The sequence below is a fragment of the Schistocerca serialis genome, chromosome 8 (assembly GCF_023864345.2).
Source record: "Schistocerca serialis cubense isolate TAMUIC-IGC-003099 chromosome 8, iqSchSeri2.2, whole genome shotgun sequence".
NCBI classification, from domain to species: Eukaryota; Metazoa; Arthropoda; class Insecta; order Orthoptera; family Acrididae; genus Schistocerca; species Schistocerca serialis.
In genome coordinates this window covers 275483757-275509087 of record NC_064645.1, presented here as the reverse complement: position 1 = coordinate 275509087, position 25331 = coordinate 275483757, and the positions used below count along the sequence as shown (strand labels likewise).

Below are 25331 nucleotides of genomic sequence, written 5' to 3'. Positions count from 1 at the left end.
TAATTGTCATGAACTCTTTTGGGAAAAGTCATGGGTGTTGTCTTAAATTGAGTGAAGACTTAGTTTATCATATGTACTGTAAATATTAGGAGTAGTATCTTAAAGTTTCATATGTGAACACTTTTTAATCCATTCTGACGTAAACCCCGTACATTCATTTTTTCAATATGGATAGGCAAAACATATGCCGTGTGATGTGATGGAGGTATTGAACAGCATTCTTAGTACACAAAACAATGTTTCAGGATTCGATGTGAAAGTTAGACAGGAAGTTACGTATCTATTGGAGCATCTGATGAGAAAACTAGGGAGAAAACTGAAAGATGTAGGTGGATCCACTACCGCACCCCTGTATGGCCGCACCCTTGGCATCCTTGCTGGTCCAGTCGACTTACAAGAGGTCATAGGTGCTGGGTAATGTACTCAAGCATCTGTCAACTACATCAATCTTGTGATTGAAATTTGTAAATTGTTAGCCAAGAAGTTATTCTGTATGAAAAATTCTGGAACTATTTGATTAGAAAAGTAGTCAGTGCCATGGACATTGTTATTCCACATAGATGTGTGCTTTTTCAAGTAGGGGGATTAACTTCCCAATACTTTATGTAACTTTAAATAATGCTGTGGAAGGCTGACATTCTGTGACTGATGATTTGTCATGTTCAACAAAGAAATGTGAAAACTTAAAAAAGTTCAAGGGTACATTCTATGAACCATGTTGTAAATAATTAACAGAATCTGATAACATTAGGCACTAATAGCTCAGTAGTCATACATTTTAACGAATTTTCTTATCTCAACATTCAGTATGTATTTTTCTTTTATCAGTTGTAAATGAACCTTCTAGGTTTCTATGTACATAAGTTAGTTTTTATGAACAATTAGCAAATAGTGTGGAAGGCATTTATGATTGTGATCATAAATCAAGTATATACTGTATAACAAGATGTATACATTTCTGATTTCACACACTGATTTTTGTCCTCAAGCTACTCGATTTTCTCATCATTCAAAGATGATTACGACTCTGATTACCTGTATTTGTCCTGAGTACTACATTATTGTATCTCATTGGAACTTGAGTTGTGTGCAAACTCATGCTTAACTCTGTTTTGAGTACCCCTGGTCATATGGACTATGTGTGTGTACTCAAGGAGAGTGTTCAACTATTGATTGAGGCTAGATACTTCCTATAATTATTCTTTACATATGATCAAACTTATTGATATATGGCTATGAACTTTATTCATTTTGTTGGATTGAAACATTTCTGCTGGTGTGTACCTGGTGTGGTTCAGATTCATGGGTCAATCCTCACAATTTAAGCGTAGGCCCTAATATTTTTTCATTATTTTCTCCTTTCATGAGTCAACATACCCTTACATACTCTGGTTTATGTGGCTCATTCATTTTGTGCTATATCCTACTCGTGAATCGGTATATTCTTCTGGTTTGTACCCGTCATTGTGAGTTTTTCAAGTTGGCTCACTCATCGTACGCTTAGGCTCTGGACTTTTTTCCCCTCTTTTTCGATGATCTTGAAAGTGCAACTTTATGGGTGTAAACATACCTTTCAAGTTTTCCGGTTTTCCTGGAAGATTTCCGGATTTTGGGGTAGTCTTCCAGTTTTCCAGATGAACATCATTTTTTCCCAGATTTTTGACTCCCAAGCTTGTTCCCGCCTTGTGCATTCATATCGCATTTCTATTTTGACTTTCGATAACAGCTGCTATTCTGCGATGCAAATGTTTGAAATTTGACTGAAAGTCAACCAATAATATTATCGATAATCTCTTCTCGCAGAATATCGCTGGGCTTTTGTCATTAACTGTGTGCGTTTGAAATACCGCCAGCAAAAGTTGATTGAACGTTCCATCGATAATCACATCTCTCAGATTATAGATGCATACACTTTGTGCTCTGACTGCATGTTTGCAGGAAAGCTTTGTTTACGCTTGGTATTATGTGGTGTTTGCTGTGGTTCCAGTATTCGTGCAATTGTGTGACAAATTTTTGTGCAATTTAGAGTTTTCATGATGCAATCAACTGAGAAACAATATCATCAGTCTTCAGGGATGCATATTCTGCTGAATTTTCATGTATTATATGATCACAGATAGGTGAAACATATGCATTCTGTACCATGTGATTGTGGGATATAGATGCCGTGCGGAGTGGCTGCACGTTTTGAGGCGACACGTCACAGACTGTACAGCCCCTCCCACCGGAGGTTTGAGTCCGCCGCCTTGGTCATGGGTTAGGTTAAGTAGTGTGTAAGTCTAGGGACCAATGACCTCAGCAGTTTGGTATTTTAGAAATTCACACACATTTGAAATTTTTTTATGGTATAAACATTTCTTATAGAGGAAGAACTGAGTTAATAAATCATATTAAATCCATTAAACAAACACATCTCCAATACGTGAATGATGAATAGCAGTAGAAAATATAATTCATTTTTTACCACTCCTTTAGATGACTTTGATGCAATAAGAGCAGCATGTTTGTTCACTACATTTGTAATTGAACATAATATTCCATTAGCTGTTGCTTGTCATGCTTCTGCCCTTTTTAAGAAAATGTTCTCAGGTTCAGAAATCGCAAAAAGATACGGTTGCAGTCATACAAATACTTCACATATTTTGAAAGAAATGGGCACAGATTCACACACATACCTAACTTCAGAGTTCAAGAATAGTGATCGTAAAATGTAGCCTACATTATATGTGTGTCAATATTGTTTGCAGTAGTAGTAGTCTTTTCTCACTATGTTTGAACACCTTGCAATGCATGCTCGTGTTATGGTTTTGCAATTTGGGATATTCTGGATTTCTGTTTTTGAAAGTTGGCAGGGTATGTGTAAACTTGCAATTTGTAATACTAGTAATGTACATTGCGTGTGCACATATTTCTATAATTTAGTGATTTTGTATAATTTGTCTTGTCAGAGAATGTTCCACTGGTCTGAAAATTTGAATGCCATGTCCTCATATATGTATAGCTTATGACATGTATAGTAGATATTTTTGTTACGTTTTCTGTAATGTATTATGTATCAGATACTTCTATACATCTGTATTCTGTCTTTTTGCATCATTTTGTACACCAGTGGCAAACCTTATAGAAGGTCACAAAATATTGTAAACACATAGTTCCCATATTATGTGAGAGGGCTATTGTAATGGGACATCCTCCTCTAGCATCATTTTGTACACCGTTTGGCAAACCTTATAGAAGGTCACAAAATATTGTAAACACATAGTTCCCATATTATGTGAGAGGGCTATTGTAATGGGACATCCTCCTCTAGCATTACTTTTCCTCAACAGTGTTAGTTGATACCAGTAATATTTTTCGAATTTTGGACAGGTCAGTATTATCTCAGCTGTTTTTCTGAAAAATTTCATATAATTTTATACACAATATGTTGTATTTCAAGCTAAAATTTATTAATAGGAATTAGTATTTTGGGTATTATATTTGATAAATAGGAACTCTGAATGAACAGTTAAAAAGTGTTTTTTTGAAATTACAAATTATTTGAGACACATATGATTTCTATTATTAATCACACACTCTAGTACTCTTTATTATGTTTCTTTCTGGGCTCATTTATGAAATAATAATGGAAACTAATAGAAATTATTTTGTCAAGAAAATTGTAAACCCTTTGGAATATTGTTATTACCACAGAGTGAGGCAGTAGTAAGCATGCCTCTGATGTGATCATATGTATTTTTGTATTTTGAACAAACAATGTTATTTCAGCTTTGTTAATGTGGAAATTCTAAAGCCTGCATGATATACTAAAATGTGACAAAATACAGGGCTATTACAAATGATTGAAGCGATTTCATAAATTCACTGTAGCTCCATTCATTGACATATGGTCACGACACAGTACAGATACATAGAAAAACTCATAAAGTTTTGTTCGGCTGAAGCCGCACTTCAGGTTTCTGCCACCAGAGCGCTCGAGAGCGCAGTGTGACAAAATGGCGACAGGAGCCGAGAAAGCGTATGTCGTGCTTGAAATGCACTCACATCAGTCAGTCATAACAGTGCAACGACACTTCAGGACGAAGTTCAACAAAGATCCACCAACTGCTAACTCCATTTGGCGATGGTATGCGCAGATTAAAGCTTCTGGATGCCTCTGTAAGGGGAAATCAACGGGTCGGCCTGCAGTGAGCGAAGAAACGGTTGAACGCGTGCGGTCAAGTTTCACGCGTAGCCCGCGGAAGTTGACGAATAAAGCAAGCAGGGAGCTAAACGTACCACAGCCAACGGTTTGGAAAATCTTACGGAAAAGGCTAAAGCAGAAGCCTTACCATTTACAATTGCAACAAGCCCTGACACCCGATGACAAAGTCAAACGCTTTGAATTTTCGGCGCAGTTGCAACAGCTCATGGAAGAGGACGCGTTCAGTGCGAAGCTTGTTTTCAGTGATGAAGCAACATTTTTTCTTAATGGTGAAGTGAACAGACACAGTGTGTGAATCTGGGCGGTAGAGAATCCTCATGCATTCGTGCAGCAAATTCGCAATTCACCAAAAGTTAACGTGTTTTGTGCAATCTCACGGTTTAAAGTTTACGGCCCCTTTTTCTTCTGCGAAAAAAACGTTACAGGACACGTGTATCTGGACATGCTGGAAAATTGGCTCATGCCACAACTGGAGACCGACAGCGCCAACTTCATCTTTCAACAGGACGGTGCTCCACCGCACTTCCATCATGATGTTTGGCATTTCTTAAACAGGAGATTGGAAAACCGATGGATCAGTCGTGGTGGAGATCATGATCAGCAATTCATGTCATGGCCTCCACGCTCTCCTGACTTAACCCCATGCGATTTCTTTCTGTGGGGTTATGTGAAAGATTCAGTGTTTAAACCTCCTCTACCAAGAAACGTGCCAGAACTGCGAGCTCGCATCAACGATGCTTTCGAACTCATTGATGGAGGCATGCTGCGCCGAGTGTGGGAGGAGCTTGATTATCGGCTTGATGTCTGCCGAATCACTAAAGGCGCACATATCGAATATTTGTGAATGCCTAAAAAAACTTTTTGAGTTTTTGTCTGTGTGTGCAAAACATTGCGAAAATATCTCAAATAATAAAGTTATTGTAGAGCTGTGAAATCACTTCAATCGTTTGTAATAACCCTGTAAATTAACATAAAAACAAAAATTCTGCAATAACAATCTTCAAAATTATTTAGATCAATTCAACCATGGGGACCTAAATTGTGAGAATTTCAGCTTCAAGACTCGGGCCGCTAGGCAAGGTCAACTGGAGCCAACTCTACAAGAAAAGATATGTAAACTAAAAAGTTTATTGTAACCTTACTCCCATGAAATATTCAGAAAAGACTTTGCACATTGTGGACAGTAGCTACAACTAGGAAGGAGGGGGTAGATTACATGGTGAATCCACATGTTTCCAATGCTTCCTTTGCTCCTTTGTCTCAGAGTCATAGCGATACCTGCAGCACTGATCCATGGCGATTAGGCCACTGAACAAATAATCTGGATTGGTGTGACACATCTGCAACAACTTCACTGCTGTCTTGGATCAACAAGCTCTTTGAAAGGATTGTGAGTATTCGTGGAACCCTGTGGGTGACAAATTTTGTTATGTTCAAAATGTCATGCAAGATATTGATAACTGATAAATTTCTGGTTTTCACTTTTTACACTGTCAACTTGATTGTGATACACTGGTCTTTTTGCACCAGGGCCTTTACTTCTCTTGCAGTTCCTGATTTTTCACAATGAGATACTCTTCCACTGCCTTTTTTGTCATTCAGTATTGTTTGAGCACTCTGGAAGCATCGGTGCCAACTAATTAGGGTGTGTTGTGACGGGGCATTGCATTCGCATGCTCTGTTTAAATTAAGAAAATTAATTACCACACAATAGCCCACTTTGTCGGTCAGCTGTGCCATTTTGTTCTGGATGGTAAGTCTCCCCTGACCTGGGTCCCTGGCTGACCCAGGTCGGATTGACAGAGAAGATAGAGAAGATCCAAAGAAGATCGGCGCGTTTCATCACAGGGTTATTTGGTAAGAGTGATAGTGTTACGGAGATGTTTAGCAAACTCAAGTGGCAAACTCTGCAAGAGAGGCGCTCTGCATCGCGGTGTAGCTTGCTGTCCGGGTTTCAAGAGGGTGCGTTTCTGGATGTGGTATCGAATATATTGCTTCCCCCTACTTATACCTACCGAGGAGATCATGAATGTAAAATTAGAGCGATTTGAGCGTGCACGGAGGCTTTCCGACAGTGGTTCTTCCCGCGAACCATACGCGACTGGAACAGGAAAGGGAGGTAATGACAGTGGCACGTAAAGTGCCCTCCGCCACACACTGTTGGGTGGCTTGTAGAGTATAAATGTAGATGTAGATGTAGACTTTCCAAACTCTACCACTTTTCCCGAGCCTCTCCAGTCCTTTTCCTTCACAACTCTTCCTTCCCCTTCAGTCCTTTTCCTTCACCTCTCTTTCTTCCCCTTCAGTCCTTCTGCTGGAAGAAGGAACTCACACAAAACCTCTTGTTATATGCATTTTCTCCTGTTGTCACTTGGTGAGTAGATTTTTTTATCTGCCCAGTTACATTATCAGGGTGTATATGACCTGGGACAACTGGGAGATCCGGGAATAACCCGGAAATTTTTTCATCCGGAAGAAAACCGGGAAAAACCTGGGAATTTTTTAGAATTCTAGGAATTTTTCATTGTTTTAGTTTTCAGTTAATTTTTTGTGATTTTGACTGGTAAGAACCAATACTCTAACAAAGCATATTACTGTATCCCGATTCTGCAGAATAATACTGCAGCAACAAAACATGAATGAGAGTAAAAAAAAAACGAAAATAACTCAAGTTGCAATGGAAGTGCGTAATATACAACAACAAAACACAGTGCTCATACAAGTGTCTGCCAATGGCAAACTGTGTCAAATGATTTACGGAGACTATGCAGTGCTTCTTGACAATAAATTGCCTCTGATGTGAGTGACATGACAGCTGTTTACATTAGATTCATTTTAATGCAACATCTTTTAATGTTTTACATGTACAAACATACCAGCTTTCTGCGTCATTGTAGCTGCGCTAGCACTGTGACGTCTGTTATCTGGTGCACTCTGGCAACTGCTGAAACAAACCTATTTCTAACAGGACATGGGAAAATATTGCGAATGGTGGTTTGAAAAGCATTACTTTCAAAGCAAATTTCCTTTTATGCAAGATGAACTATGTGCGAGAATGTACAACGAATTTCTTAAATCACAGAGTGTTTGACTCTCATTTAAAAATCAACTCTTTGGGGACGACCATCTAGAAGAATTTCGAACCCAGAAGATCAGACATTTATGTCATTATTAAAAATTTTACTGGCATATTTATGTGATGTATCTTAAAGTGTAACACGCGAAAAAAAGATCAACATTATATGTGGAAGCTTAGCTTCTCTTGCAGCTTATTAATCTTCGAGACTAATATTATATGTGAAAGCTTTGCTTTTCTTGTAGCAACTGGATGTATATTAATTTAAACCATTAACTTTTCTTATTTGTGTGTTCACACTACTTAAGAGTGATCTTGCTATTTGTTGATTACGTCACGTGTCCTATGCTGTCATCAGCTGGCAAGATCACATGATATGAGCTGCGACTGGCTTACAAAAGCACGTCGCAATCTTGATCTTGCTATTTGTTGATTACGTCACGTGTCCTATGCTGTCATCAGCTGGCAAGATAATATGATATGAGCTGCGACTGGCTTACAAAAGCACGTCGCAATCTCGATTTCAATGCTTCGGAAAGTAACATGCAGTGTTTGGTGGAATTCAAATTTATACCTTCGTAACATGAAAATATGCAGTGTAGATGTTGCTGCACATCAAAGATCTTTCCAAAACGTGTTTTTTTCCCTGGGTTTCATTTTCTAAAGTGCCAGGAAATTCTATGTCGGTTTATAAAACCATAAACTGCCAAAGGAGTGATAAGTTTTACAATGCCGAGGAAAAGTATACTGTCACTTAACATGGAAAAAGTGTATTTTCACCCGGGAGAACGTTTATTTTCAACCGGGAAATTCAGGAAAAATCCGGAATTTTTTTTTCCTTGTCCATGTATACACCCTGATTATATTCAGATGTGTTGCGTGTTGTCTGTCATGTTATAGCACTGAGCAACATCAGTGAGTGTTGCCATTCTATGTCACTTATTGCCATCTGGAGTGGAGACAAGGAAGGACAGATGACCCAGTGTGAAACATCTTATCAGCATTGGAGTCGTACACTGAAGAGTTAGTGCTCATACAGGGTGTCCCTAGCTGAATGATGCATAATTCAGTTTGCAGGAAGTGGGGAGGATGCTGCAAGATGACATCATTCAGCCATAGGAAGTCCTTACTCTTCCCCATTGGGAGGAAGGAGAAACATGGCTCATGGCATTTTTGCATCTATTATTGGTGGTTGAACACCATTATCGAGGCAGATGTATGCCCACTGCCATGAGTTTGTAACACATTGGGCTGTCTGAACAACGAGATGTATTTCCTCACTCTGGACATTCACGATGGTTACTGGCAGATGAGGCTAGAAATATCTTTCAATATTTAAGGATGCACTTACATCTTCATGAGTTCTGGCTTTTTTTTTTTTTTTTTTTTTTTTTTTTTTTTTTTTTTTTTTTTTTTTTTTTTTTTTTTTTTTTTTGCTGAGACAGAACTACAATCTACTGTTAGTTACAGTATAGGTGCACATCTGTTGCAAATCCAGGAGACCATTTAAAGTGCAATGGCTTATACTTCCAGGAAGTATTACGGCATGACAGAGAAAGGACACCTTGCAGTTGTTTGGACAGTCAGTATGTTATGGTACAATATTCATTGTTGTGGCTGACCACCTTTTCTTTACAATGGCTGACTAGACTGAAAGCTCCATAATGATGAGTAGCAAGATACATGCTGAAGTTTCAGGAGTACAGTGTCACAGCAGTATAGGAGATTTATTTAAAAATTTCTGGAACTTCCTCAACAAAATTTTCTTATGCTTGCCTTTTACTTACTGTGCATGGTCTCTTTCAAAATATTCTCCTCCACAGTTGATACACCATTCCCATTAACGTTTCCACTTCTGGAAGCAGACTTGGTATGCCTCTTGGTAGTTTTCCTGAAGCACCATCTGTGAATTTTCTTTTATCTGGTCCATAATTACAAATCTTCGTCCTTCCAACAGGTTCTTCAACTTTGAAAATAAAAAAAGTCTGCAGGGGCCATGTGTGGAGAGTATGGAAGATGAGGCCGCACATGATTTCGTTTTTTGTGCAATAGTTGTGCACCAACAGGGATGAATGTGCAGGTGCGGTATTATGATGCAAGAGCCTTGAATAGTCTCACCGCACTTCAGGAAATTTCCTTCATACATTTTCTTGCAGGTGTTGCAGCATGTCCTGATAGTCATCATTTAACAGCTTGTTTCTGTGGCATGAATTGATGATAAACTAATCCATGAAAGTCAAAGAGAGGTGTCATCATGGCTTTAGTTGGTTGGTTGGTTGATTTGGTTTTGGGGAGGGGGGGCCAAACAACAAGGTCATTGGTTCCATCGGGGGGGGAAGAAAGTCGGCTGTGACCTTTCAAAGGAACCATCGTGGATTTTGCCCAAAATGATTTAGGGAAATCATGGAAAACCTAAAAGAGGATGGCCGGGTGCGGGTTTGAACTGTCACCTTTCCAAATGCGAGCCCTGTGTGCTAACCACTGTGCCACCTTACTCGGTGTGGCTTGGTCATTTGACCTGATCTGATGAGCTTTCTTTGGTCTTATAAAACCTTTCCCGACCCATTGTGAAGATTGAACCTTGATCTCAACTAAATAACTGTAGACCCACATCTCATCACCAGTTATGATTCTGTTAAGGAACATCTTGTTCTTATTTGCTTGACCCAAAAGCTCTTAACACATTGCGAGGGGAAGGTCTTTCTGGTCTTGACACATGAGCCACTGGACAAAATTGGCAGCAACATGATGCATTCCAAGATGCTGTGTCAGTATTTCATGACATGATCCTACTGAAATCTTATGTTCTGCTGCAATCTCTTGGTCAGTCAATCTTTGATCAGCATGCACAATTTTGTTGATGTTTCTGATGTGAACATTGTCAGAAGTTGTCGAAGGGTGTCCTGAGTGAGGGTCATCTTTAAGTTCTGTCTGGCCATTTTTAAACCGTTTGAACCATTCATAACACAAAGTATGGCTTAAGCTCTCTTCACCATAGGCTTCCTGCTTCATTTGGTGTGTCTCTGTAAAGGTTTTCTTTAGTTTCACGTGATTTCGCTTCAACACCTCATTGGCATGAAATTATGAGTGTTCCAGAATTTTTTGAACAGACCTCATATAAAAGTAGATGAAAACACAAGTAGACTGACTGCATTTCATAGAATCCATTGGAATATCATTACAGCCTTACTGATCCCCCAGTGCTATCTCATTGTAGTCTACTAATATTGATTCAAACATAAGGATACAGACTGCCATTTGCAGAATCTGCTGGAATAACATTACAGTGGTGATAATATCCTGGTCATCACTGCACTAATCAATGTTTCTGATGATCAAAGATAAGATCCAGCATTGATAAATGTGATAGATGCCCCAGAGGAGATAGAAGCAGTCAAATGAGAACTGAGAAAAACAGGTAGAACTTTGTATAAAAGGATTTACTACTCAGTTGAATGGAAATGGTTGCTTGTCATCCCAGCTCATTTACAGTCAGCTTCCATGTATTTTCATGAAGCTCCAATACTATAGAACATCTGGAATTTACAAAGATGCTTAATAGAATCAAAGACAGATATGATTGGTTAGTTCTCTACTGGTCCAGCAAACGTTATGTAAGCCACTGTAGGGAATGTGAGCAGTGGAAGCATATGGCCCACTTATCTCCAGGACATCTGCTATAAATTCCTCCTGCAGTTACTCCATTTCAGCGTATTGAAATTGACATTTTGCAGTTGTTTACAAAGTCAGAAAATGTGAATAAATGGATGGGGGTGTTCCCTAATTATCTCATCCACTATATTGTCACCAAGGCTGTGCCAATTGGTGAAGCTCTGTAAATCAGCATGTCTGTTGCAGAAGACACAACTTCGAAGCATGGAGTTCCATATGTAATGCTCTCTGTTTATGGAAAAGTATATCAGTCAACTGCATATGTTCCAAAGCATGACAACAACCTGCAACCCACAGAAAATGGCATCACAGAAGATTTTATTCAGATTTTACCAGATGTGCTTTCCATGTACAGCAATGTCAACAGAGAGATAGGGATATTGTGGTGGCACACCTACGCAATCCATCGCCACTGCATTCGTATCCGGTGCCTGTGGTGGCCGGCTGAAGATAGCACACCACTGTCACCCACAGCCAGCGTTCCAGCCAGCAAATACAAACACATCGGGCCACTGCCAGGGTGGCCTTATCTACTTGGATTTTCTCTGGTGTATGCAAATGTCCCTGAGTCAGACCAGCTCCATGCCAGTGTGCGTTCAGTTGGCAGTGATAGGACTGTGTCTTTGGACAGTTAATAGTTGTGTTAATGTTTCTCTAGCCTTTTCATTATTTAGCATGCAATTGTCAGCCGACATAATTTTGTATACATAGCGGTTGTCAATAAAGAATGTAGATACAGCAGATGTGATACTGCCAATCATTACCGTACATTTGCATACAACGCAGCAGAGCAACACACCATGTTTAAGTTGTTAAAACAGCAATGTTTATAACCACTGGGTGGTGACATGTAGCTCACCAGATTGAATTCTGTGTTACATATTTATTGATCATTTAAGGTTATTAGTTTCTGTGGGTTCTTGGACTTGCATATTTTTTGAATGTTGTAATTTAATAGAACAAACTCTTTATATGTAGTTAATAGCTAACTCCTAATACTATTCAGCTCCGGCTGTGCTTTTGTATGTCCTTGAGAAACATGTTTTCATTGGGAAGTGTTAGCGTTTATCAGGAGCCCTTCTATCATAACTGATACCTTATTCCATGAGTCTATGCGACAATATTAGTAATGCTATTACACTTCCTAGGGACACAAGCAATATTACTTTACCTTCTGTTGAGCACATGGAAACAAGTATTACATACAGTGTTCTATTATACAAATGCAGGTTTTGTCAGCAAATTGCACTAATACATGAGTACATATACATGTACTCATGAAATAAGATGAATAATATGCTTGTTTGAGAGTGACATTTAAGCAAATTTCTTATGTATTATTTTTTGATCACATATTCCAGAAATTCCAGATGCTATTATTTATGGTCATGTGTTTCATCTCTTGAAGTTTCACCAGGCAGACCAATTGCAAGAATTTAAAGGAAGAGTCCCATGCTGTGGGGGAAAATGTGGTGGTGGTGGTTCACTGAGTTCCAGGACCGCCAGTCCATTCTGACCGTTTGTGACACTAATTTAGCGAACACTTTTTTAAATTTGTGCTGTTGCATTTTTCCAAGCAGAGAAAGTATGGAGCTGCTGTCTCTGTTGACTACATTTTCATACAGTCTTATTTCTGTTGCTTTCTTGATTGTAGAATCCACGAAATACCTAGTGTGACATAGCACCTGCGTGTCTTTGAAATTGAACATGTATGTCTTTATACTGCTGGACCCTGCTATACTCCACACGTTTGTTTAACTGAGGCTAGTGTTTCCTGTGTGTCCTACAGATCTATGTGAGGTTCAGCTTCATATTTGGCCAATGTATTGGCACTGCACTCACACATTATGCTGTGCATACCTGGTGTTCCTAGCTGTGAGATATGTTTTATGGACCCCAGCAAGTTGTTCATTATACATACAGAGTGGGAATATCTCTTCTTATTATGTTTGTCAAGGACCTTGGCAGATTCAAACCTCAAAATTCCAGTGTGCAGTAGCAACACCAGGCCCTTTTTTCACAGTCATCTGCTCTTCGAACACATTTTATTTACCTCTCTGAGTAGTTGTTACTAAGGATGTTTCAAGTCAGGAATGTAAATCAGAGGTCAAGTTCTCTTTGCCACAAACTGGTTAGGTTCTGAGCACTAGTGCAGGAAGTTGTGAGAAGCACTGCACTGAATGCTGGGAACTCCCAAACTTTACCGTAGTTGGAGGCCTGTGTATGTCTTTGTGGGGCACACAGGGTGTCTGAGCATTCTATCCAGTTTCTCATTCATTAAAATGTCCAAGAAAGGTAGGCAGCTCTTTTATTCTACTCTCATGATGAGCTTTGTGAAAAGTGTATACTGTTGAGGTGTCACAAGATCTCCAATAAGCTTTTGCCCCACGCAGCAACACAACAAAAGTGCCATCTACTTATTTGTAGAAGGACATTAGCTTGATCCAAGCATTTCCAAGTCCTGTTTCCACCAATTGGTTCATATACAAATTGGTGATTACTGAAACCAGGGGAGAGTCCATCTTCCTGTCTGTAGAACTTCTCACCCCATTGAAAGTAAGTGGTGGTGAACTTCTTGAAACAGTTCTGTTGTGGCTTCATCATAGTATTTCTCCAAAAGTTGTCGGAAGTCCTCTAGTGCGACTTACATGAAGACTAATGTGATATCAAAGCTCACCAGCAGATCACCATTGTTTAGGTGCTTACTGTATTTCAGGCCACTGACACACACTGCAGAGTCCTTGACATATTGGAAATAATGTCCCACCAGTGGCTTTAGCAGTTTTGCTAGACCCTTTGCCGTACCATAGGCTGCAAAATCAAAAGTATTCATCATCAGTTGTAATGACACTTCCTTTTCTATTTTTGTGAGACTGTAGAGATGCTCTGGGGTACTGTGTTTCAATGTTCTTCTCATCTAAGCCCATATTTTTGAAGAGTGATGTGGTTTCCTTGCCCCTGGCATTATTCCTGGTGCAGGTTCCTTCATCTCTTCATTGCATGCCATATATTGTAGTAACATTATGGTCTTCCACCAGTATTCTGTTGTTGGCAATATAGTAGCATTGCCATTGTCTACTATTAAGAAAATCAAGTCTTTTTCATTGTCCGGGTCATGTAATGTTCTTTATTCTTGTAGGAGATGTTGATTTTTGTTTCTGTGGCTTGCTTGAGTGCATGGCAGGTCTTCCTTCCAACTTCTTCTTTTGTTGTTGAAGAGGCAACCTGGATTTCTTGTTTAATACCACTGATGATTTCCTATTTCAGCAGCATTTCAGAACCAGTGCAAAGTTGAGTTCCTTGGTGAATGAAGACGCAGTTGGCTCATCCAGATCTTTTCCATCAGGTTGATGATGGTCCTCTTGTCAAAGCGTGTCAGCTTTGTGTAAACGTGCCTCAGGTAGCCAATGAAACTTTCTGCCCTGCTCTTCATTCCCTTTTTGTTTGCAGAGCTCTCCTGATGCAATAAATAAATGTGTTTCCATCTGACCAATCCCATTTGTGGTCTGATGGTCTAAGAACACCTGGAAAGTACTGTATCAGGTGTGAGTGCAGCTGCCTAAACATCAGTCAGAAGCAACACAGCAGCTCTCAGAAAAGTGTAGAACATGCAAGGAATATTCATCTTGGCTGCTCTGACAAGTTGGCTATAAAGGAGGGCATCATCATCAAAGGATACATGTTCAATATCAAAGACACAATGGTTTTTGTATTGCTAGGTGTTTCTAGAATTGTATATCAAGGAAGCAATACAAATAAGACTGGATGAAATCTTGTTAACAGTAAATTCCATCTCATTTCAGAGAGGGACAATGTAATGTCAAAAATTAGGAAGTTATGTTCCTTGATTAAAATGACAGCAATAGACAGAGCGGCATAATATCCCTGGGACTCAATGCACAGTCACTCCCACACCACCTTTACCTTCACCATCCAGGACTCTCGCATCTGAGCTGTCAGCATTGACCTGCATAATGCTATTCTAGGAGATAAAAGTCATAAATAAACAACAAACATGAATAAATAATAGCATCCAACAGGTGTCAGTCCCTTCCCACAAGAGAATTAAGAAACATGTTGAAACATGATACCAAAACAAACATATTACATTGCTATTTTCCCAAGAACAATTCATCATTGTTCAGTTAGTTAACAATTATTCAAGCCACTCACATCCATATAAGTTCAATGTTTGCTCGTTGCACTTTTCATGTATTACATTTCTTCCAGCCATCTTTTATTGTGTGTGTGTGTGTGTGTGTGTGTTTTTGTGTGTGTGTGTGTGTGTGTGTGTGTGTGTGTGTGTGTGTGTGTGTGAAATGTTTTCAATAAAACCAAAAACTTGATTTTGTACATTTTCTGCAGCAGAAGTCAGTGTTATTCATAACTGAGAGCTTTTGAAACACTGGTTTCCTGGTTCCTCTGTTCTTAACTTTTGAGATATTGTAATTAAAAAGCAGAAATTGGGTTTTGTGAGACTGTTTAAGTACTTTTTAAATGAAATTCAATATTTCTTCTTCATTCTTGTGTTGTTTCTTTCAATTCAATGTCACCAAGTGTCTGGGCCTTTCAATATGATATTTACTGAAAGTCTCATACGTTATTTGATGCTATAAATTTGTTTACTTTATTCTAGGTATCTTCTTATAATGCCAACCATGTTGCAACTGTATGCCAACCACCAGATCAATAAACTAGTTACCACTACAGTTGAATATGCAGTCAAGCAATTCTACCTGATGAATCGTAAGCCATTTATTCTGCAGATGTTTGGCAGTGTATCAGCTATTCTGGATACTGATGAAGAAAAAGAATATGGTGACCCACACAAGGTAACATCTACTAACATGTTCCTCAGATAATTTTCTTGGAACATCACAGTAGCACAGTTTTTCAAAGAGTTCTTTGTGGAGTGAGGGAGTGGCCAAATATGTAAAAAACAGTATTGTGTTTAAGTCCATAGACATATCACAGCACTGCACTGAACAAGTATTTCAATGTTGTGCAGGGGCAGTGGAATTTAGTGAAACTAAACTTCTAATTGTTGTTGTTTATAGGTCCCCAAACTGTGACTTCAGAGAATTTCTGCTCAAGCTGGAGAGGGTTTTTGTTTCAATTTATCAGAAGTACCAAAAATTAATTATATGTGGTGAATTCAATATTAATTTTGTATACTGTACTGTGCATTAACCGGGGGCCTATAAACAACGAAGAGGCTCTGCCCCTGCCACAGCCACAGTACTCCACAGCCCCATGATGTCTACTGCAGTCTGTCTTCAATAAATTCATTTAAATTTACATTTTCTTTTAAATTTCTTATGTTTTTGTCTGTGTACAAGTGCCTAAATGTATTTACACCACTTGTGTTGTAACCAGGAGGAAAATCTTATTGATAAGAAAAATATTCAGAACAGTAACACATACTGTATTGATAAGTTAAATACATTCAAATAACATTACTTCCTTCTCATTATCACTGCTTTCATTTGAGTTAGGTAATGGGCCAAAGTCAATGTTATTCTCCCTGGAAACAAGGCTTTCACAGTCTCTCTCTTTTCCAAGCACCAATCCCGACTTGTGGGGTCTGCTGGTTAATCGGATGTGGCATGCTAATTTTAAGGGATGACCAGATGCCCTTCCTGTTGCCACCCCCCCCCCCCCACCCCCCCCCTCCGCCTTCCGTCCAGGGAGGTAGGAGTGTATCCCAACTGTCTGAGTCTAACGTAATCCACGGAATAGCGTGAACATGTTCAGATGTCTATGAGCCATATAACTGAGGCATATCATGGGGACCAGCCTAGTATTCACCTATCAGGATGTCGAAAACCGCATAAAAACCACATCCAGGCTGGTCAGCACACTGGCCCTCGTCGTTAATCCGCCGGGCGGATTCGATCCAGGGCCGGCGCGTCTACCTGAGTCCAGGAAGCAGCGTGTTAGCGCTCTCGGCTACACTGGTGGGTTGAGGCTCTTACAGTAGTGGTGATGAATAAAATATATCAGTAGTATTTTCTTCCCCTCTTTGGCATTAGTTATTAGTTGACAATGTTGTGTTGCATTTTGTTTTACCAGGTCAGATATCAATGCGTTTTGAGCAGAATAGGTTCCAATATTCCAAAAACACTCAAAAATACTTTCTCGTGCTTGCTCTGATATCCAATTAAAACACTTCTTTCTACCTCAGTAATCAGAATTACTGAATTCTTTTCCAGCAACAATTTTTCCTTTCTCTTTCCTTCAGCAAGCTGCACTCATTTATTTTTCTTTTCTGACATTTCTTCGGCTGGCCCTCTACAAACGCTTCGGCTTCATCGCCATCACTTTGAATTTCTCACCCTCTGAAATAAAGAAATTACCATAGGCAAATCTTGCAAAATTACATTAACATTCATGAGGTCATTGTGATTTCATAAAGGCATAGGCAATAGGCCTGAAGGTTTTATTAACTTTTTTGTTTACTTTTAGTTACTGTTATGGCTTCATAGACATCCAGATGTGCAACCTGCATTACACTCTAGACTGAATTGTTGATGGGACTAGTAGTGTGACTCCATTTTTAAGTTATGTGCACATTTAATTTCTACCTATATTACTCACTTTTGGTTCTTAATTTATACTTAATGTACGAAACTCTGATGCAATAAAAGCTTGAAAAAACTTTAAGTAGTTAAGAGTAATTAATAAAAAAATAAAAGAAGTAAACAGCTGTTCCTGGAGCACTGGATAGGTCTGAATCTGATGGTAAATATTCATTTTTGGATCCATTATCTGCCTAAATACTTGGCTCATCGATATTCCGTTTGTTACTGGAGTTCATGACAAAACACACTGGGCTGAAACTAACCAATTAAACAAATAAAATTCTGTGGTTTGAACAAAAATATAACAAACATACTCAGTGTATCAAGATTCTCACCCTCTGAAATAAAGAAATTACCATAGGCAAATCTTGCAAAATTACATTAACATTCATGAGGTCATTGTGATTTCATAAAGGCATAGGCAATAGGCCTGAAGGTTTTATTAACTTTTTTGTTTACTTTTAGTTACTGTTATGGCTTCATAGACATCCAGATGTGCAACCTGCATTACACTCTAGACTGAATTGTTGATGGGACTAGTAGTGTGACTCCATTTTTAAGTTATGTGCACATTTAATTTCTACCTATATTACTCACTTTTGGTTCTTAATTTATACTTAATGTACGAAACTCTGATGCAATAAAAGCTTGAAAAAACTTTAAGTAGTTAAGAGTAATTAATAAAAAAATAAAAGAAGTAAACAGCTGTTCCTGGAGCACTGGATAGGTCTGAATCTGATGGTAAATATTCATTTTTGGATCCATTATCTGCCTAAATACTTGGCTCATCGATATTCCGTTTGTTACTGGAGTTCATGACAAAACACACTGGGCTGAAACTAACCAATTAAACAAATAAAATTCTGTGGTTTGAACAAAAATATAACAAACATACTCAGTGTATCAAGAAAACTGGATTATAGGTACATGTCTAGTGGTGTAACTCCCAATTACATCCCTTGTGTGCTGTCTGCTAACAGATGGAGCTGTTGACTGTAAAAACTTAGGCTGCTACTTGTACAGTTTTTCTAAGCAAGAACCTACCACTAACTAAACAAAAAGTAATAATAATAATCCACCAACAGCAGGGATATCTTCTTCGTATATTGATATCAGGTTTCGATGATTTTTGGTGGCTCAATACAGAGTAATTACATTTCATTTGAACTCTTACCCCCTTAATTTTTCCATCTGCTTTACATCAAAAATGTTTGCAAATCTATGCTAATATTAATATTTTGCACTATTTGTCTTATTTGGAAATAAACTTGTTCCATTCACTCATGTTATTCTATTATCTATTGCATTGAAGAGCCGAAGAAACTGGGGTACACATGCCTAATATCATGTAGGGTCCTCGCAAGCATGCAGAAGTGCCACAGCATGATGTGGCATGGACTCAGCTAATGTCTGAAGTAGAGCTGTAGGGAATTGACACCATGAATCCTCCAGGGCTGTCCATAAACCCGTAAGAGTATGATGGGGTGGAGCTGTCTTTTGAACAGCATGTTGTAAGGCATCCCAGATATGCTCAATAATTTTCATGTCTGTGGAGTTTGGTGGCCAGAGGAAGAGTTTAAACTCAAAAGAGGCTTACTGGAGCCACTCTGTAGCAATTCTGGACTTGTGGGGTGTTGCATTTTCTTGCTGGAATCGTCCAAGTCCATCAGAAAGCACAATGGACATGAATGTATGCAGGTGATCAGACAAAATGCTTACATACATGTCACCTGTCATAGTTGTATCTAGACATATCAGGGGTCCCATATCACTTCAATTGCACATGCCCCACACTATTACATAGCCTCCAGGACATTGAACAGTCCCCTGCTGACATACAGGGTCTGTGGATTCATGAGGTTGTCTCTATACCCATACATGTCCATCCGCGCAGTACAGTTTGAAACAAGACTCACCCAATGAGGCACATGTTTCCAGTTATCAACAGTCCAATGTCGGTGTTGACAGGCCTAGGTGATGGATAAAGCTTTGTGTCATGCAGTCATCAAGGGTATGTGAGCCCATATTGGTGATGTTTCATTGAATAGTTTGCACAGAGATGCTTGTTGGTGGCCCAGCATTGAAATTTCAGAACGGTTGCACATCTGTCACCTTGAATGATTCTCTTCAGTCATCATTGGTCCTGTCCTTGCAGGATCTTTTTCCGGCCACGGCGATGTTGGGGATTTCTGTTTTACCAGATTCCTGATATTCATGATACACTTGTGAAATGGTTGTATGGGAAAACCTCCACTTCTTTCTACCTTGGAGAAGCTGTGTCCCATCGCTCATGTGCCGACTATAACATCACGTTCACAGTTACTTAAATCTTTTAACCTGCCATTGTAGCAGCAGTAACTGATCTAACAACTGCACCATACACTTGTTGTCTTATATAGGTGTTGCCGACCACAGTGCCATATTCTGCCTGTGTACATATCTCTGTATTTGAATATGTATGCCTATAGCAGTTTCTTTGGTGCTTCAGTGGATTTATCATTTGTACATTGGATCATATACAGTGCTGGACATCAGAAATCTTGAACATAAGTTTTTATGATTTTTATTTACATTTAGTACTTCTATTTCATAAGTTTAAAGAAATTCATATATACAATTATATGTTTTCATTGTGGTCTTCAGTCTGAAGACTGGTTGGCTGCAGCTCTCCATACTACTCTATCCTGCGCAAACCTCTTCATCTCCGAGTAACTGCTGCAACCTAGATCCTTCTGAATCTGTTTAGTATATACATCTCTTTGTCTCCCTCTATGATTTTTACCTCCCACGCTTCCCTCTAATACTAAATTGGTGATCCCTTGATGCCTCGGAATGTGTCCTACCAACTGATCCCTTCTTCTAGTCAAATTGTGCCACAAATTTCTTTTTTCCCCAATTCTATTCAGTACCACCACATTAGTTACATTATCTAACCATCTAATCTTCAGCATTCTTCTGTAGCACCACATTTCGAAAGCTTCTATTATTTTCTTGTCGAAACTGTTTATCATCCGTGTTTCACTTCCATACAAACACTTTCAGGAAAAGACTTCCTGACAATTAAATCTACACTTGATGTTAAAAAATTTCACTTCTTCAGGAACGCTTTCCTTATCATACAGTTATAAAACTTATAATTTATAAATTGTGAATTGAAACATATATTAATATTATATGCTATCAAACTTCATTTATTGAATAAGCAGTGTGGTATTTGCCTCTTGACAACTCTTCACCTTCAAGATCTGCTGGATTCTGCATTAGGTTTATTTCTCTGGCATTATTAACTGTTCGTTAACAATGCACATCAGTATGGACAGGTTTACCATTGAAGGGTTGGCCAATATGGAGTTCTGTATGTGTTCAAAGAATACAATGAAAGAGTGACACAACTGCTGTATGCCGAGTTATTCTTCATAAACAATGACAAAGACCACATTTCAGTATGCAAGTGCCTACTCTGTTTTTATGATTGCTTATTACAGGCTTCTCCACAATTGGGAGGGAGTTCTTACAGAAACAAAGGTAACTGAGGTAACAAAATTTATATATCATAATTACATTATTAGTCTGTAATGAGCCACTGGAGACCACAGTACCTTATACCTAATTCCTCAGAAAATGTTTTTGAACACCCTGGTGTCTAAGTTCATCTTGACCATCAGAAAGATAGGAACAACAGGATTCCTAGTTAGGTGAGTGCAGAGTTGTCAATGAAAAATCAAGTAGGTGTAATCGTCATCTATATCCATACTCTGAAAACCACTGTGAAGTGCATGACAGATGGCAATTCCCATTGCACAACCCATTAAGGTTTCTTCCCGTTCCATTAACATATGAGTCATGGGAAGAATTACTGGTTCAGTGCCTCTTTCTGTGCTGTAATTAGTCCACTCTTGTCATTGCCTTCACTATGGTGGCGACATGTAGAAGACTGTAGCATATTCCTAGATTTCTCACTTAATACTGGTTCGTCTAGATACTTCATAACTAGCCTTCAGAGGATGATTGACATCTATCTTCAAGTATTTGCTGCTTCAGATTCAGATTTTCCGTGATGCTCTCTTATGATCAACCATTCTGACAATTTTGTCATCCTTCATTGTTGTTTTGCACCCAAAACACATTATCATGATCATAATATGTGTCCATTATCACCTGTTAGTCCCACATACGAGACAAATATGCTAGAATTGCTCATCTCAGTGTTTTGTTTACAATCTCCATTGTAGACTGATCACATTTTTCCAATATCCTACAAGTGAGCTAGTCTGCCACCTACTTTACCTATGAGTGAGCCTATGCAATCATTCAATTTTATATTCCCACAAATTTTTCCACCAAGTATTTGTATGAATTTACTAATTCCAGATTAAAGCAAGATACCACTCTTTTCACTCTTGGAATCTTATGTAGTTATGATTAGGTATTTCTTATGTTTTTTTCAAATATAAAGACAATATTATGAAAAGGATAGAATGCTGCTCACCATATAGAGGAGATGTTGAGTCACAGGCAGGTACAAAAACTAGGCCACAATACATATGAGCTTTCGGCCAAAAGACCTTCTTCTAAAGTAGAAAACACACACACAAGCACAACTCACAAACACACATGACCACTGTCTCTGTCCGTCATCCATGTGAACAGCTGCTCGAAACACATGCTGTGCCAAAGATGCAGGCAGATGGGGCAGTCTTACACTGTTTAGGTATTCACCTGGTCTTTCATGGGCCCTATGGTAGTAATCAAAGGCACTCTAACAGCTGTGGACTACTTGAGCATTATTGTGGATCACGTGAAACCCCTCATGCTTGATGCTTTCCTCAATGGCAGTGGCATCTTCCATGTTACAATGCAGCTTGTATCAGAGTGCTGAGCTCTGGTTTGATATGCCAGAGATGGCATGTCTGCGGAAGGTGTTCTTGCTTGTGTGAATGATTGTTTGTGTGTTTTCTTTTATGAAGAAGGCTTCGGCCAAAAGCTGTGTCATAACAGTCTTTCCATTGTACCTGTCCGCAACTCAACATGTCATCTTTATAGTGACTAGCAATCTGTCCTTCCCTTTTATTGTTGAATTGAATGTATGAAAACTCCTAAATGTCCAGATGGATAAAAACTGAGTTGGCACTAGCACATGGATAAGTTAACCAAAAAGCTCAGTTCTTCCTGCTTTGGACTTAGAAATCAATTTATCTCAGAAATATCTTTTCCGGATATCCTTTGTTAGTCTAATTGTTTTTCATTGAACTGTCCAGACAATATAGCACTCTGTTGTTTGTCTGAAATGATCATCTGTCATTATCAAATTATGGATCCACTACAGACTGGATGGAACACTACTTTAGATCTGATACCACATTTCGCAGACTAAGGGACAGGAATTGATGCATTGCCAACCATGAATCTTTCAATAAGAATAAAATGCGGGCTGAACTGCAAACTGAAGTTCTATGAGCAACATTATTAACAGTTGAGCTACTGAGTTACACCACAGTTTGCTGGAAAGTTTCTGTTTGCCAGCTCCCTTTGATTCCCCCTGCAATGCTAGTTCAGCAAGAAAACTATTAAGGCCCATTCAACTTTGGTATGAGCAATGGTCTAGTTTACTCAGGTGCCTGAAGGAGACATTAGAGAATGAGATACATGATGGATTCCATTTATTCCCTGTTATATTTCAAATGTTGTTTAAATGTTGTGTGATGCACTATCCTTTTTTTTCCTATCACTGATTTGACATGTTATTTTAAGTACTATTTTTTTGCCTCTACTAACAGGTTCCATCAAGCTGCCTCTTCAATCTTCTTCTTAGTTTGGAAACTCCATCACCAGATCCACTAAGTATTGCAGAGCTTGTGAAAGAGGAGCAACCCTTAAAAGCTATTGACTTCTGCTACCATGATGAAAATGAAATGGTCACAGTTTTGGACTGCATTTCTTTGTGTGTGATGGTAATAGCATATGCTGCAGACTCCGTTCGTGGCCATCAGATGCTTGTAAGTTCTTAAAATTAAGTCCAAAACCTTAAGTTATTCTTCATATCCTTAAATTACCAGGCGTCTCAATGTCTGAGTAGTAAGAAAACGTTTTGCATTTGGTGCTATAGTCCATCATTAAGTTTGTGTGACGTAACATCAAATGAAGTGCCATTTGAGCCATTTTTCAACTGTTTTAGCACTGTAGTCAATAGGATCAAACTAAATGACATTCTATAGTACATGTCATGTCAGATTTAAATGCTGAACGTATGCTATATTAAAATAGACATTTCAGTAAACTGAATTTTTAAGCGTATTGCATGAAAATCGTAATCTTTCCTCTGTGTTGCTAGAATGTCTAGTGTTGTGCTGAGGAATTGGGATATTGCTACCATAATTTTAAGATGATATTGCAGAAGTAACATCATACCGTTGTTTATCAATTTATTGTGAAATAATTTGTCCTGCCAAAACTAAGGCAGTTCATGCAAATTTATGTTTGGTATAGTATCAAAAATTTTGTCCAGTATCTTATGCAACATGCTTTATACTGTCAAATTTTGTTGAGAGGGTCCCGTTGGTTGCAAGGACAAGATCAGACATTGTTGAAGAAGACTGCATCACAAGAAGTAGGTCAAACATAATACATTGTTAAGCAATGTGCCAACTTCAGTTCAGAGATGATAGAAGGTGAGAAATTAGTAGTAAAAATAGCTAAAAGAGGAAGTGAAATGAAAAATTGAAGGAATAATACAGTTAAGGACCCAGAGTTAATGGGAAGAGGAAGGGGGCAGGTAAAGATAAAAAAGTAATTTAGTAAATAATGAAATGAACCCACTGTAAAACCTGCCCCATACACCCACACACAGACCCTTACTCCAGCTCCAGCAATGGTAAATCAAACAACACCAAAGATGAAGCAGCATGTGAAACCCAACATGTTCCTTACCAACACTATGAGTTAACTGGATGTTTTTTTACGTGGGAATAACCTCCACTAAATTGTATATGTATACGAAATAGACACAAAAGAACTGTCCACTTGGGACACACCTAGTATCTAATTGTTCAGCAAGCTCTACATGACTCATAGGACCTGAATGCCAGCTACATCACAGTAACCATTTGGATCCTCCCATTTAATACTAACTTCAGAAACAGAAACTTGTTTTCCACCAATCTTCATAACACATCATCTTCCTGGTCTTAACTTCCATTAACAGCACCTCACTCACCTCTCTCCTTTTTCCAAAGTAGAATGTCATTTATGATTTACCCTTGCTCCTTCTCTCTCTCTCTCTCTCTCTCTCTCTCTCTCTCTCTCTCTCTCTCTCTTCCTGTCATAATTACAATATTTAATATGCTTTTCATTTCCAGTTATCTTTAAACCCTTTTTACTTCTCTCTCTGTACCTTATATCATCTCTGAACTGAAGCTGGCTGGCATCATGCTTATAAATGTACTATCTTTGACAAGCTAGTCTTTCTGATACCCACCCTTCATCTTTGTCTCCTCTTGCCCTCACAACAGGTGGATCCCACTCACAGTGTTTTCTGCATGAGTGGCTCATCTCTTCTGACCATCCCCAATATAACCTTCTTTTCTCCATGAGGAATTCTAAAAGCTAGGAATAGTTATTTTTATTTTCAACTTTTAAATGTTTCTGGTGGTAGTACTTGGAATTTTGCTTTATGGAAGTAAGCCAGACACTTTCCATGGATGTTAATTTATCAGTTTTCTCAACTAAGTTTTCCTGCTGATACTACAAATAGTTTGATATTTGTTTCATTATGGCATATCTCATTACTGTGATGTTAACT

General features: G+C 38.6%; 1 protein-coding gene across 1 annotated transcript in view; it reads left to right on the top strand.

Moving 5' to 3' along the window:
- LOC126416075 (protein unc-80 homolog) overlaps window positions 1-25331 on the top strand; it is a 1008688-nt gene that overhangs the window by 718142 nt on the left and 265215 nt on the right. The window contains exons 47-48 of the mRNA XM_050083557.1: window positions 15589-15784; window positions 23311-23529. Coding sequence (XP_049939514.1) covers window positions 15589-15784; window positions 23311-23529 — 415 coding nt within the window. The remainder of the gene's footprint in view (window positions 1-15588; window positions 15785-23310; window positions 23530-25331) is intronic.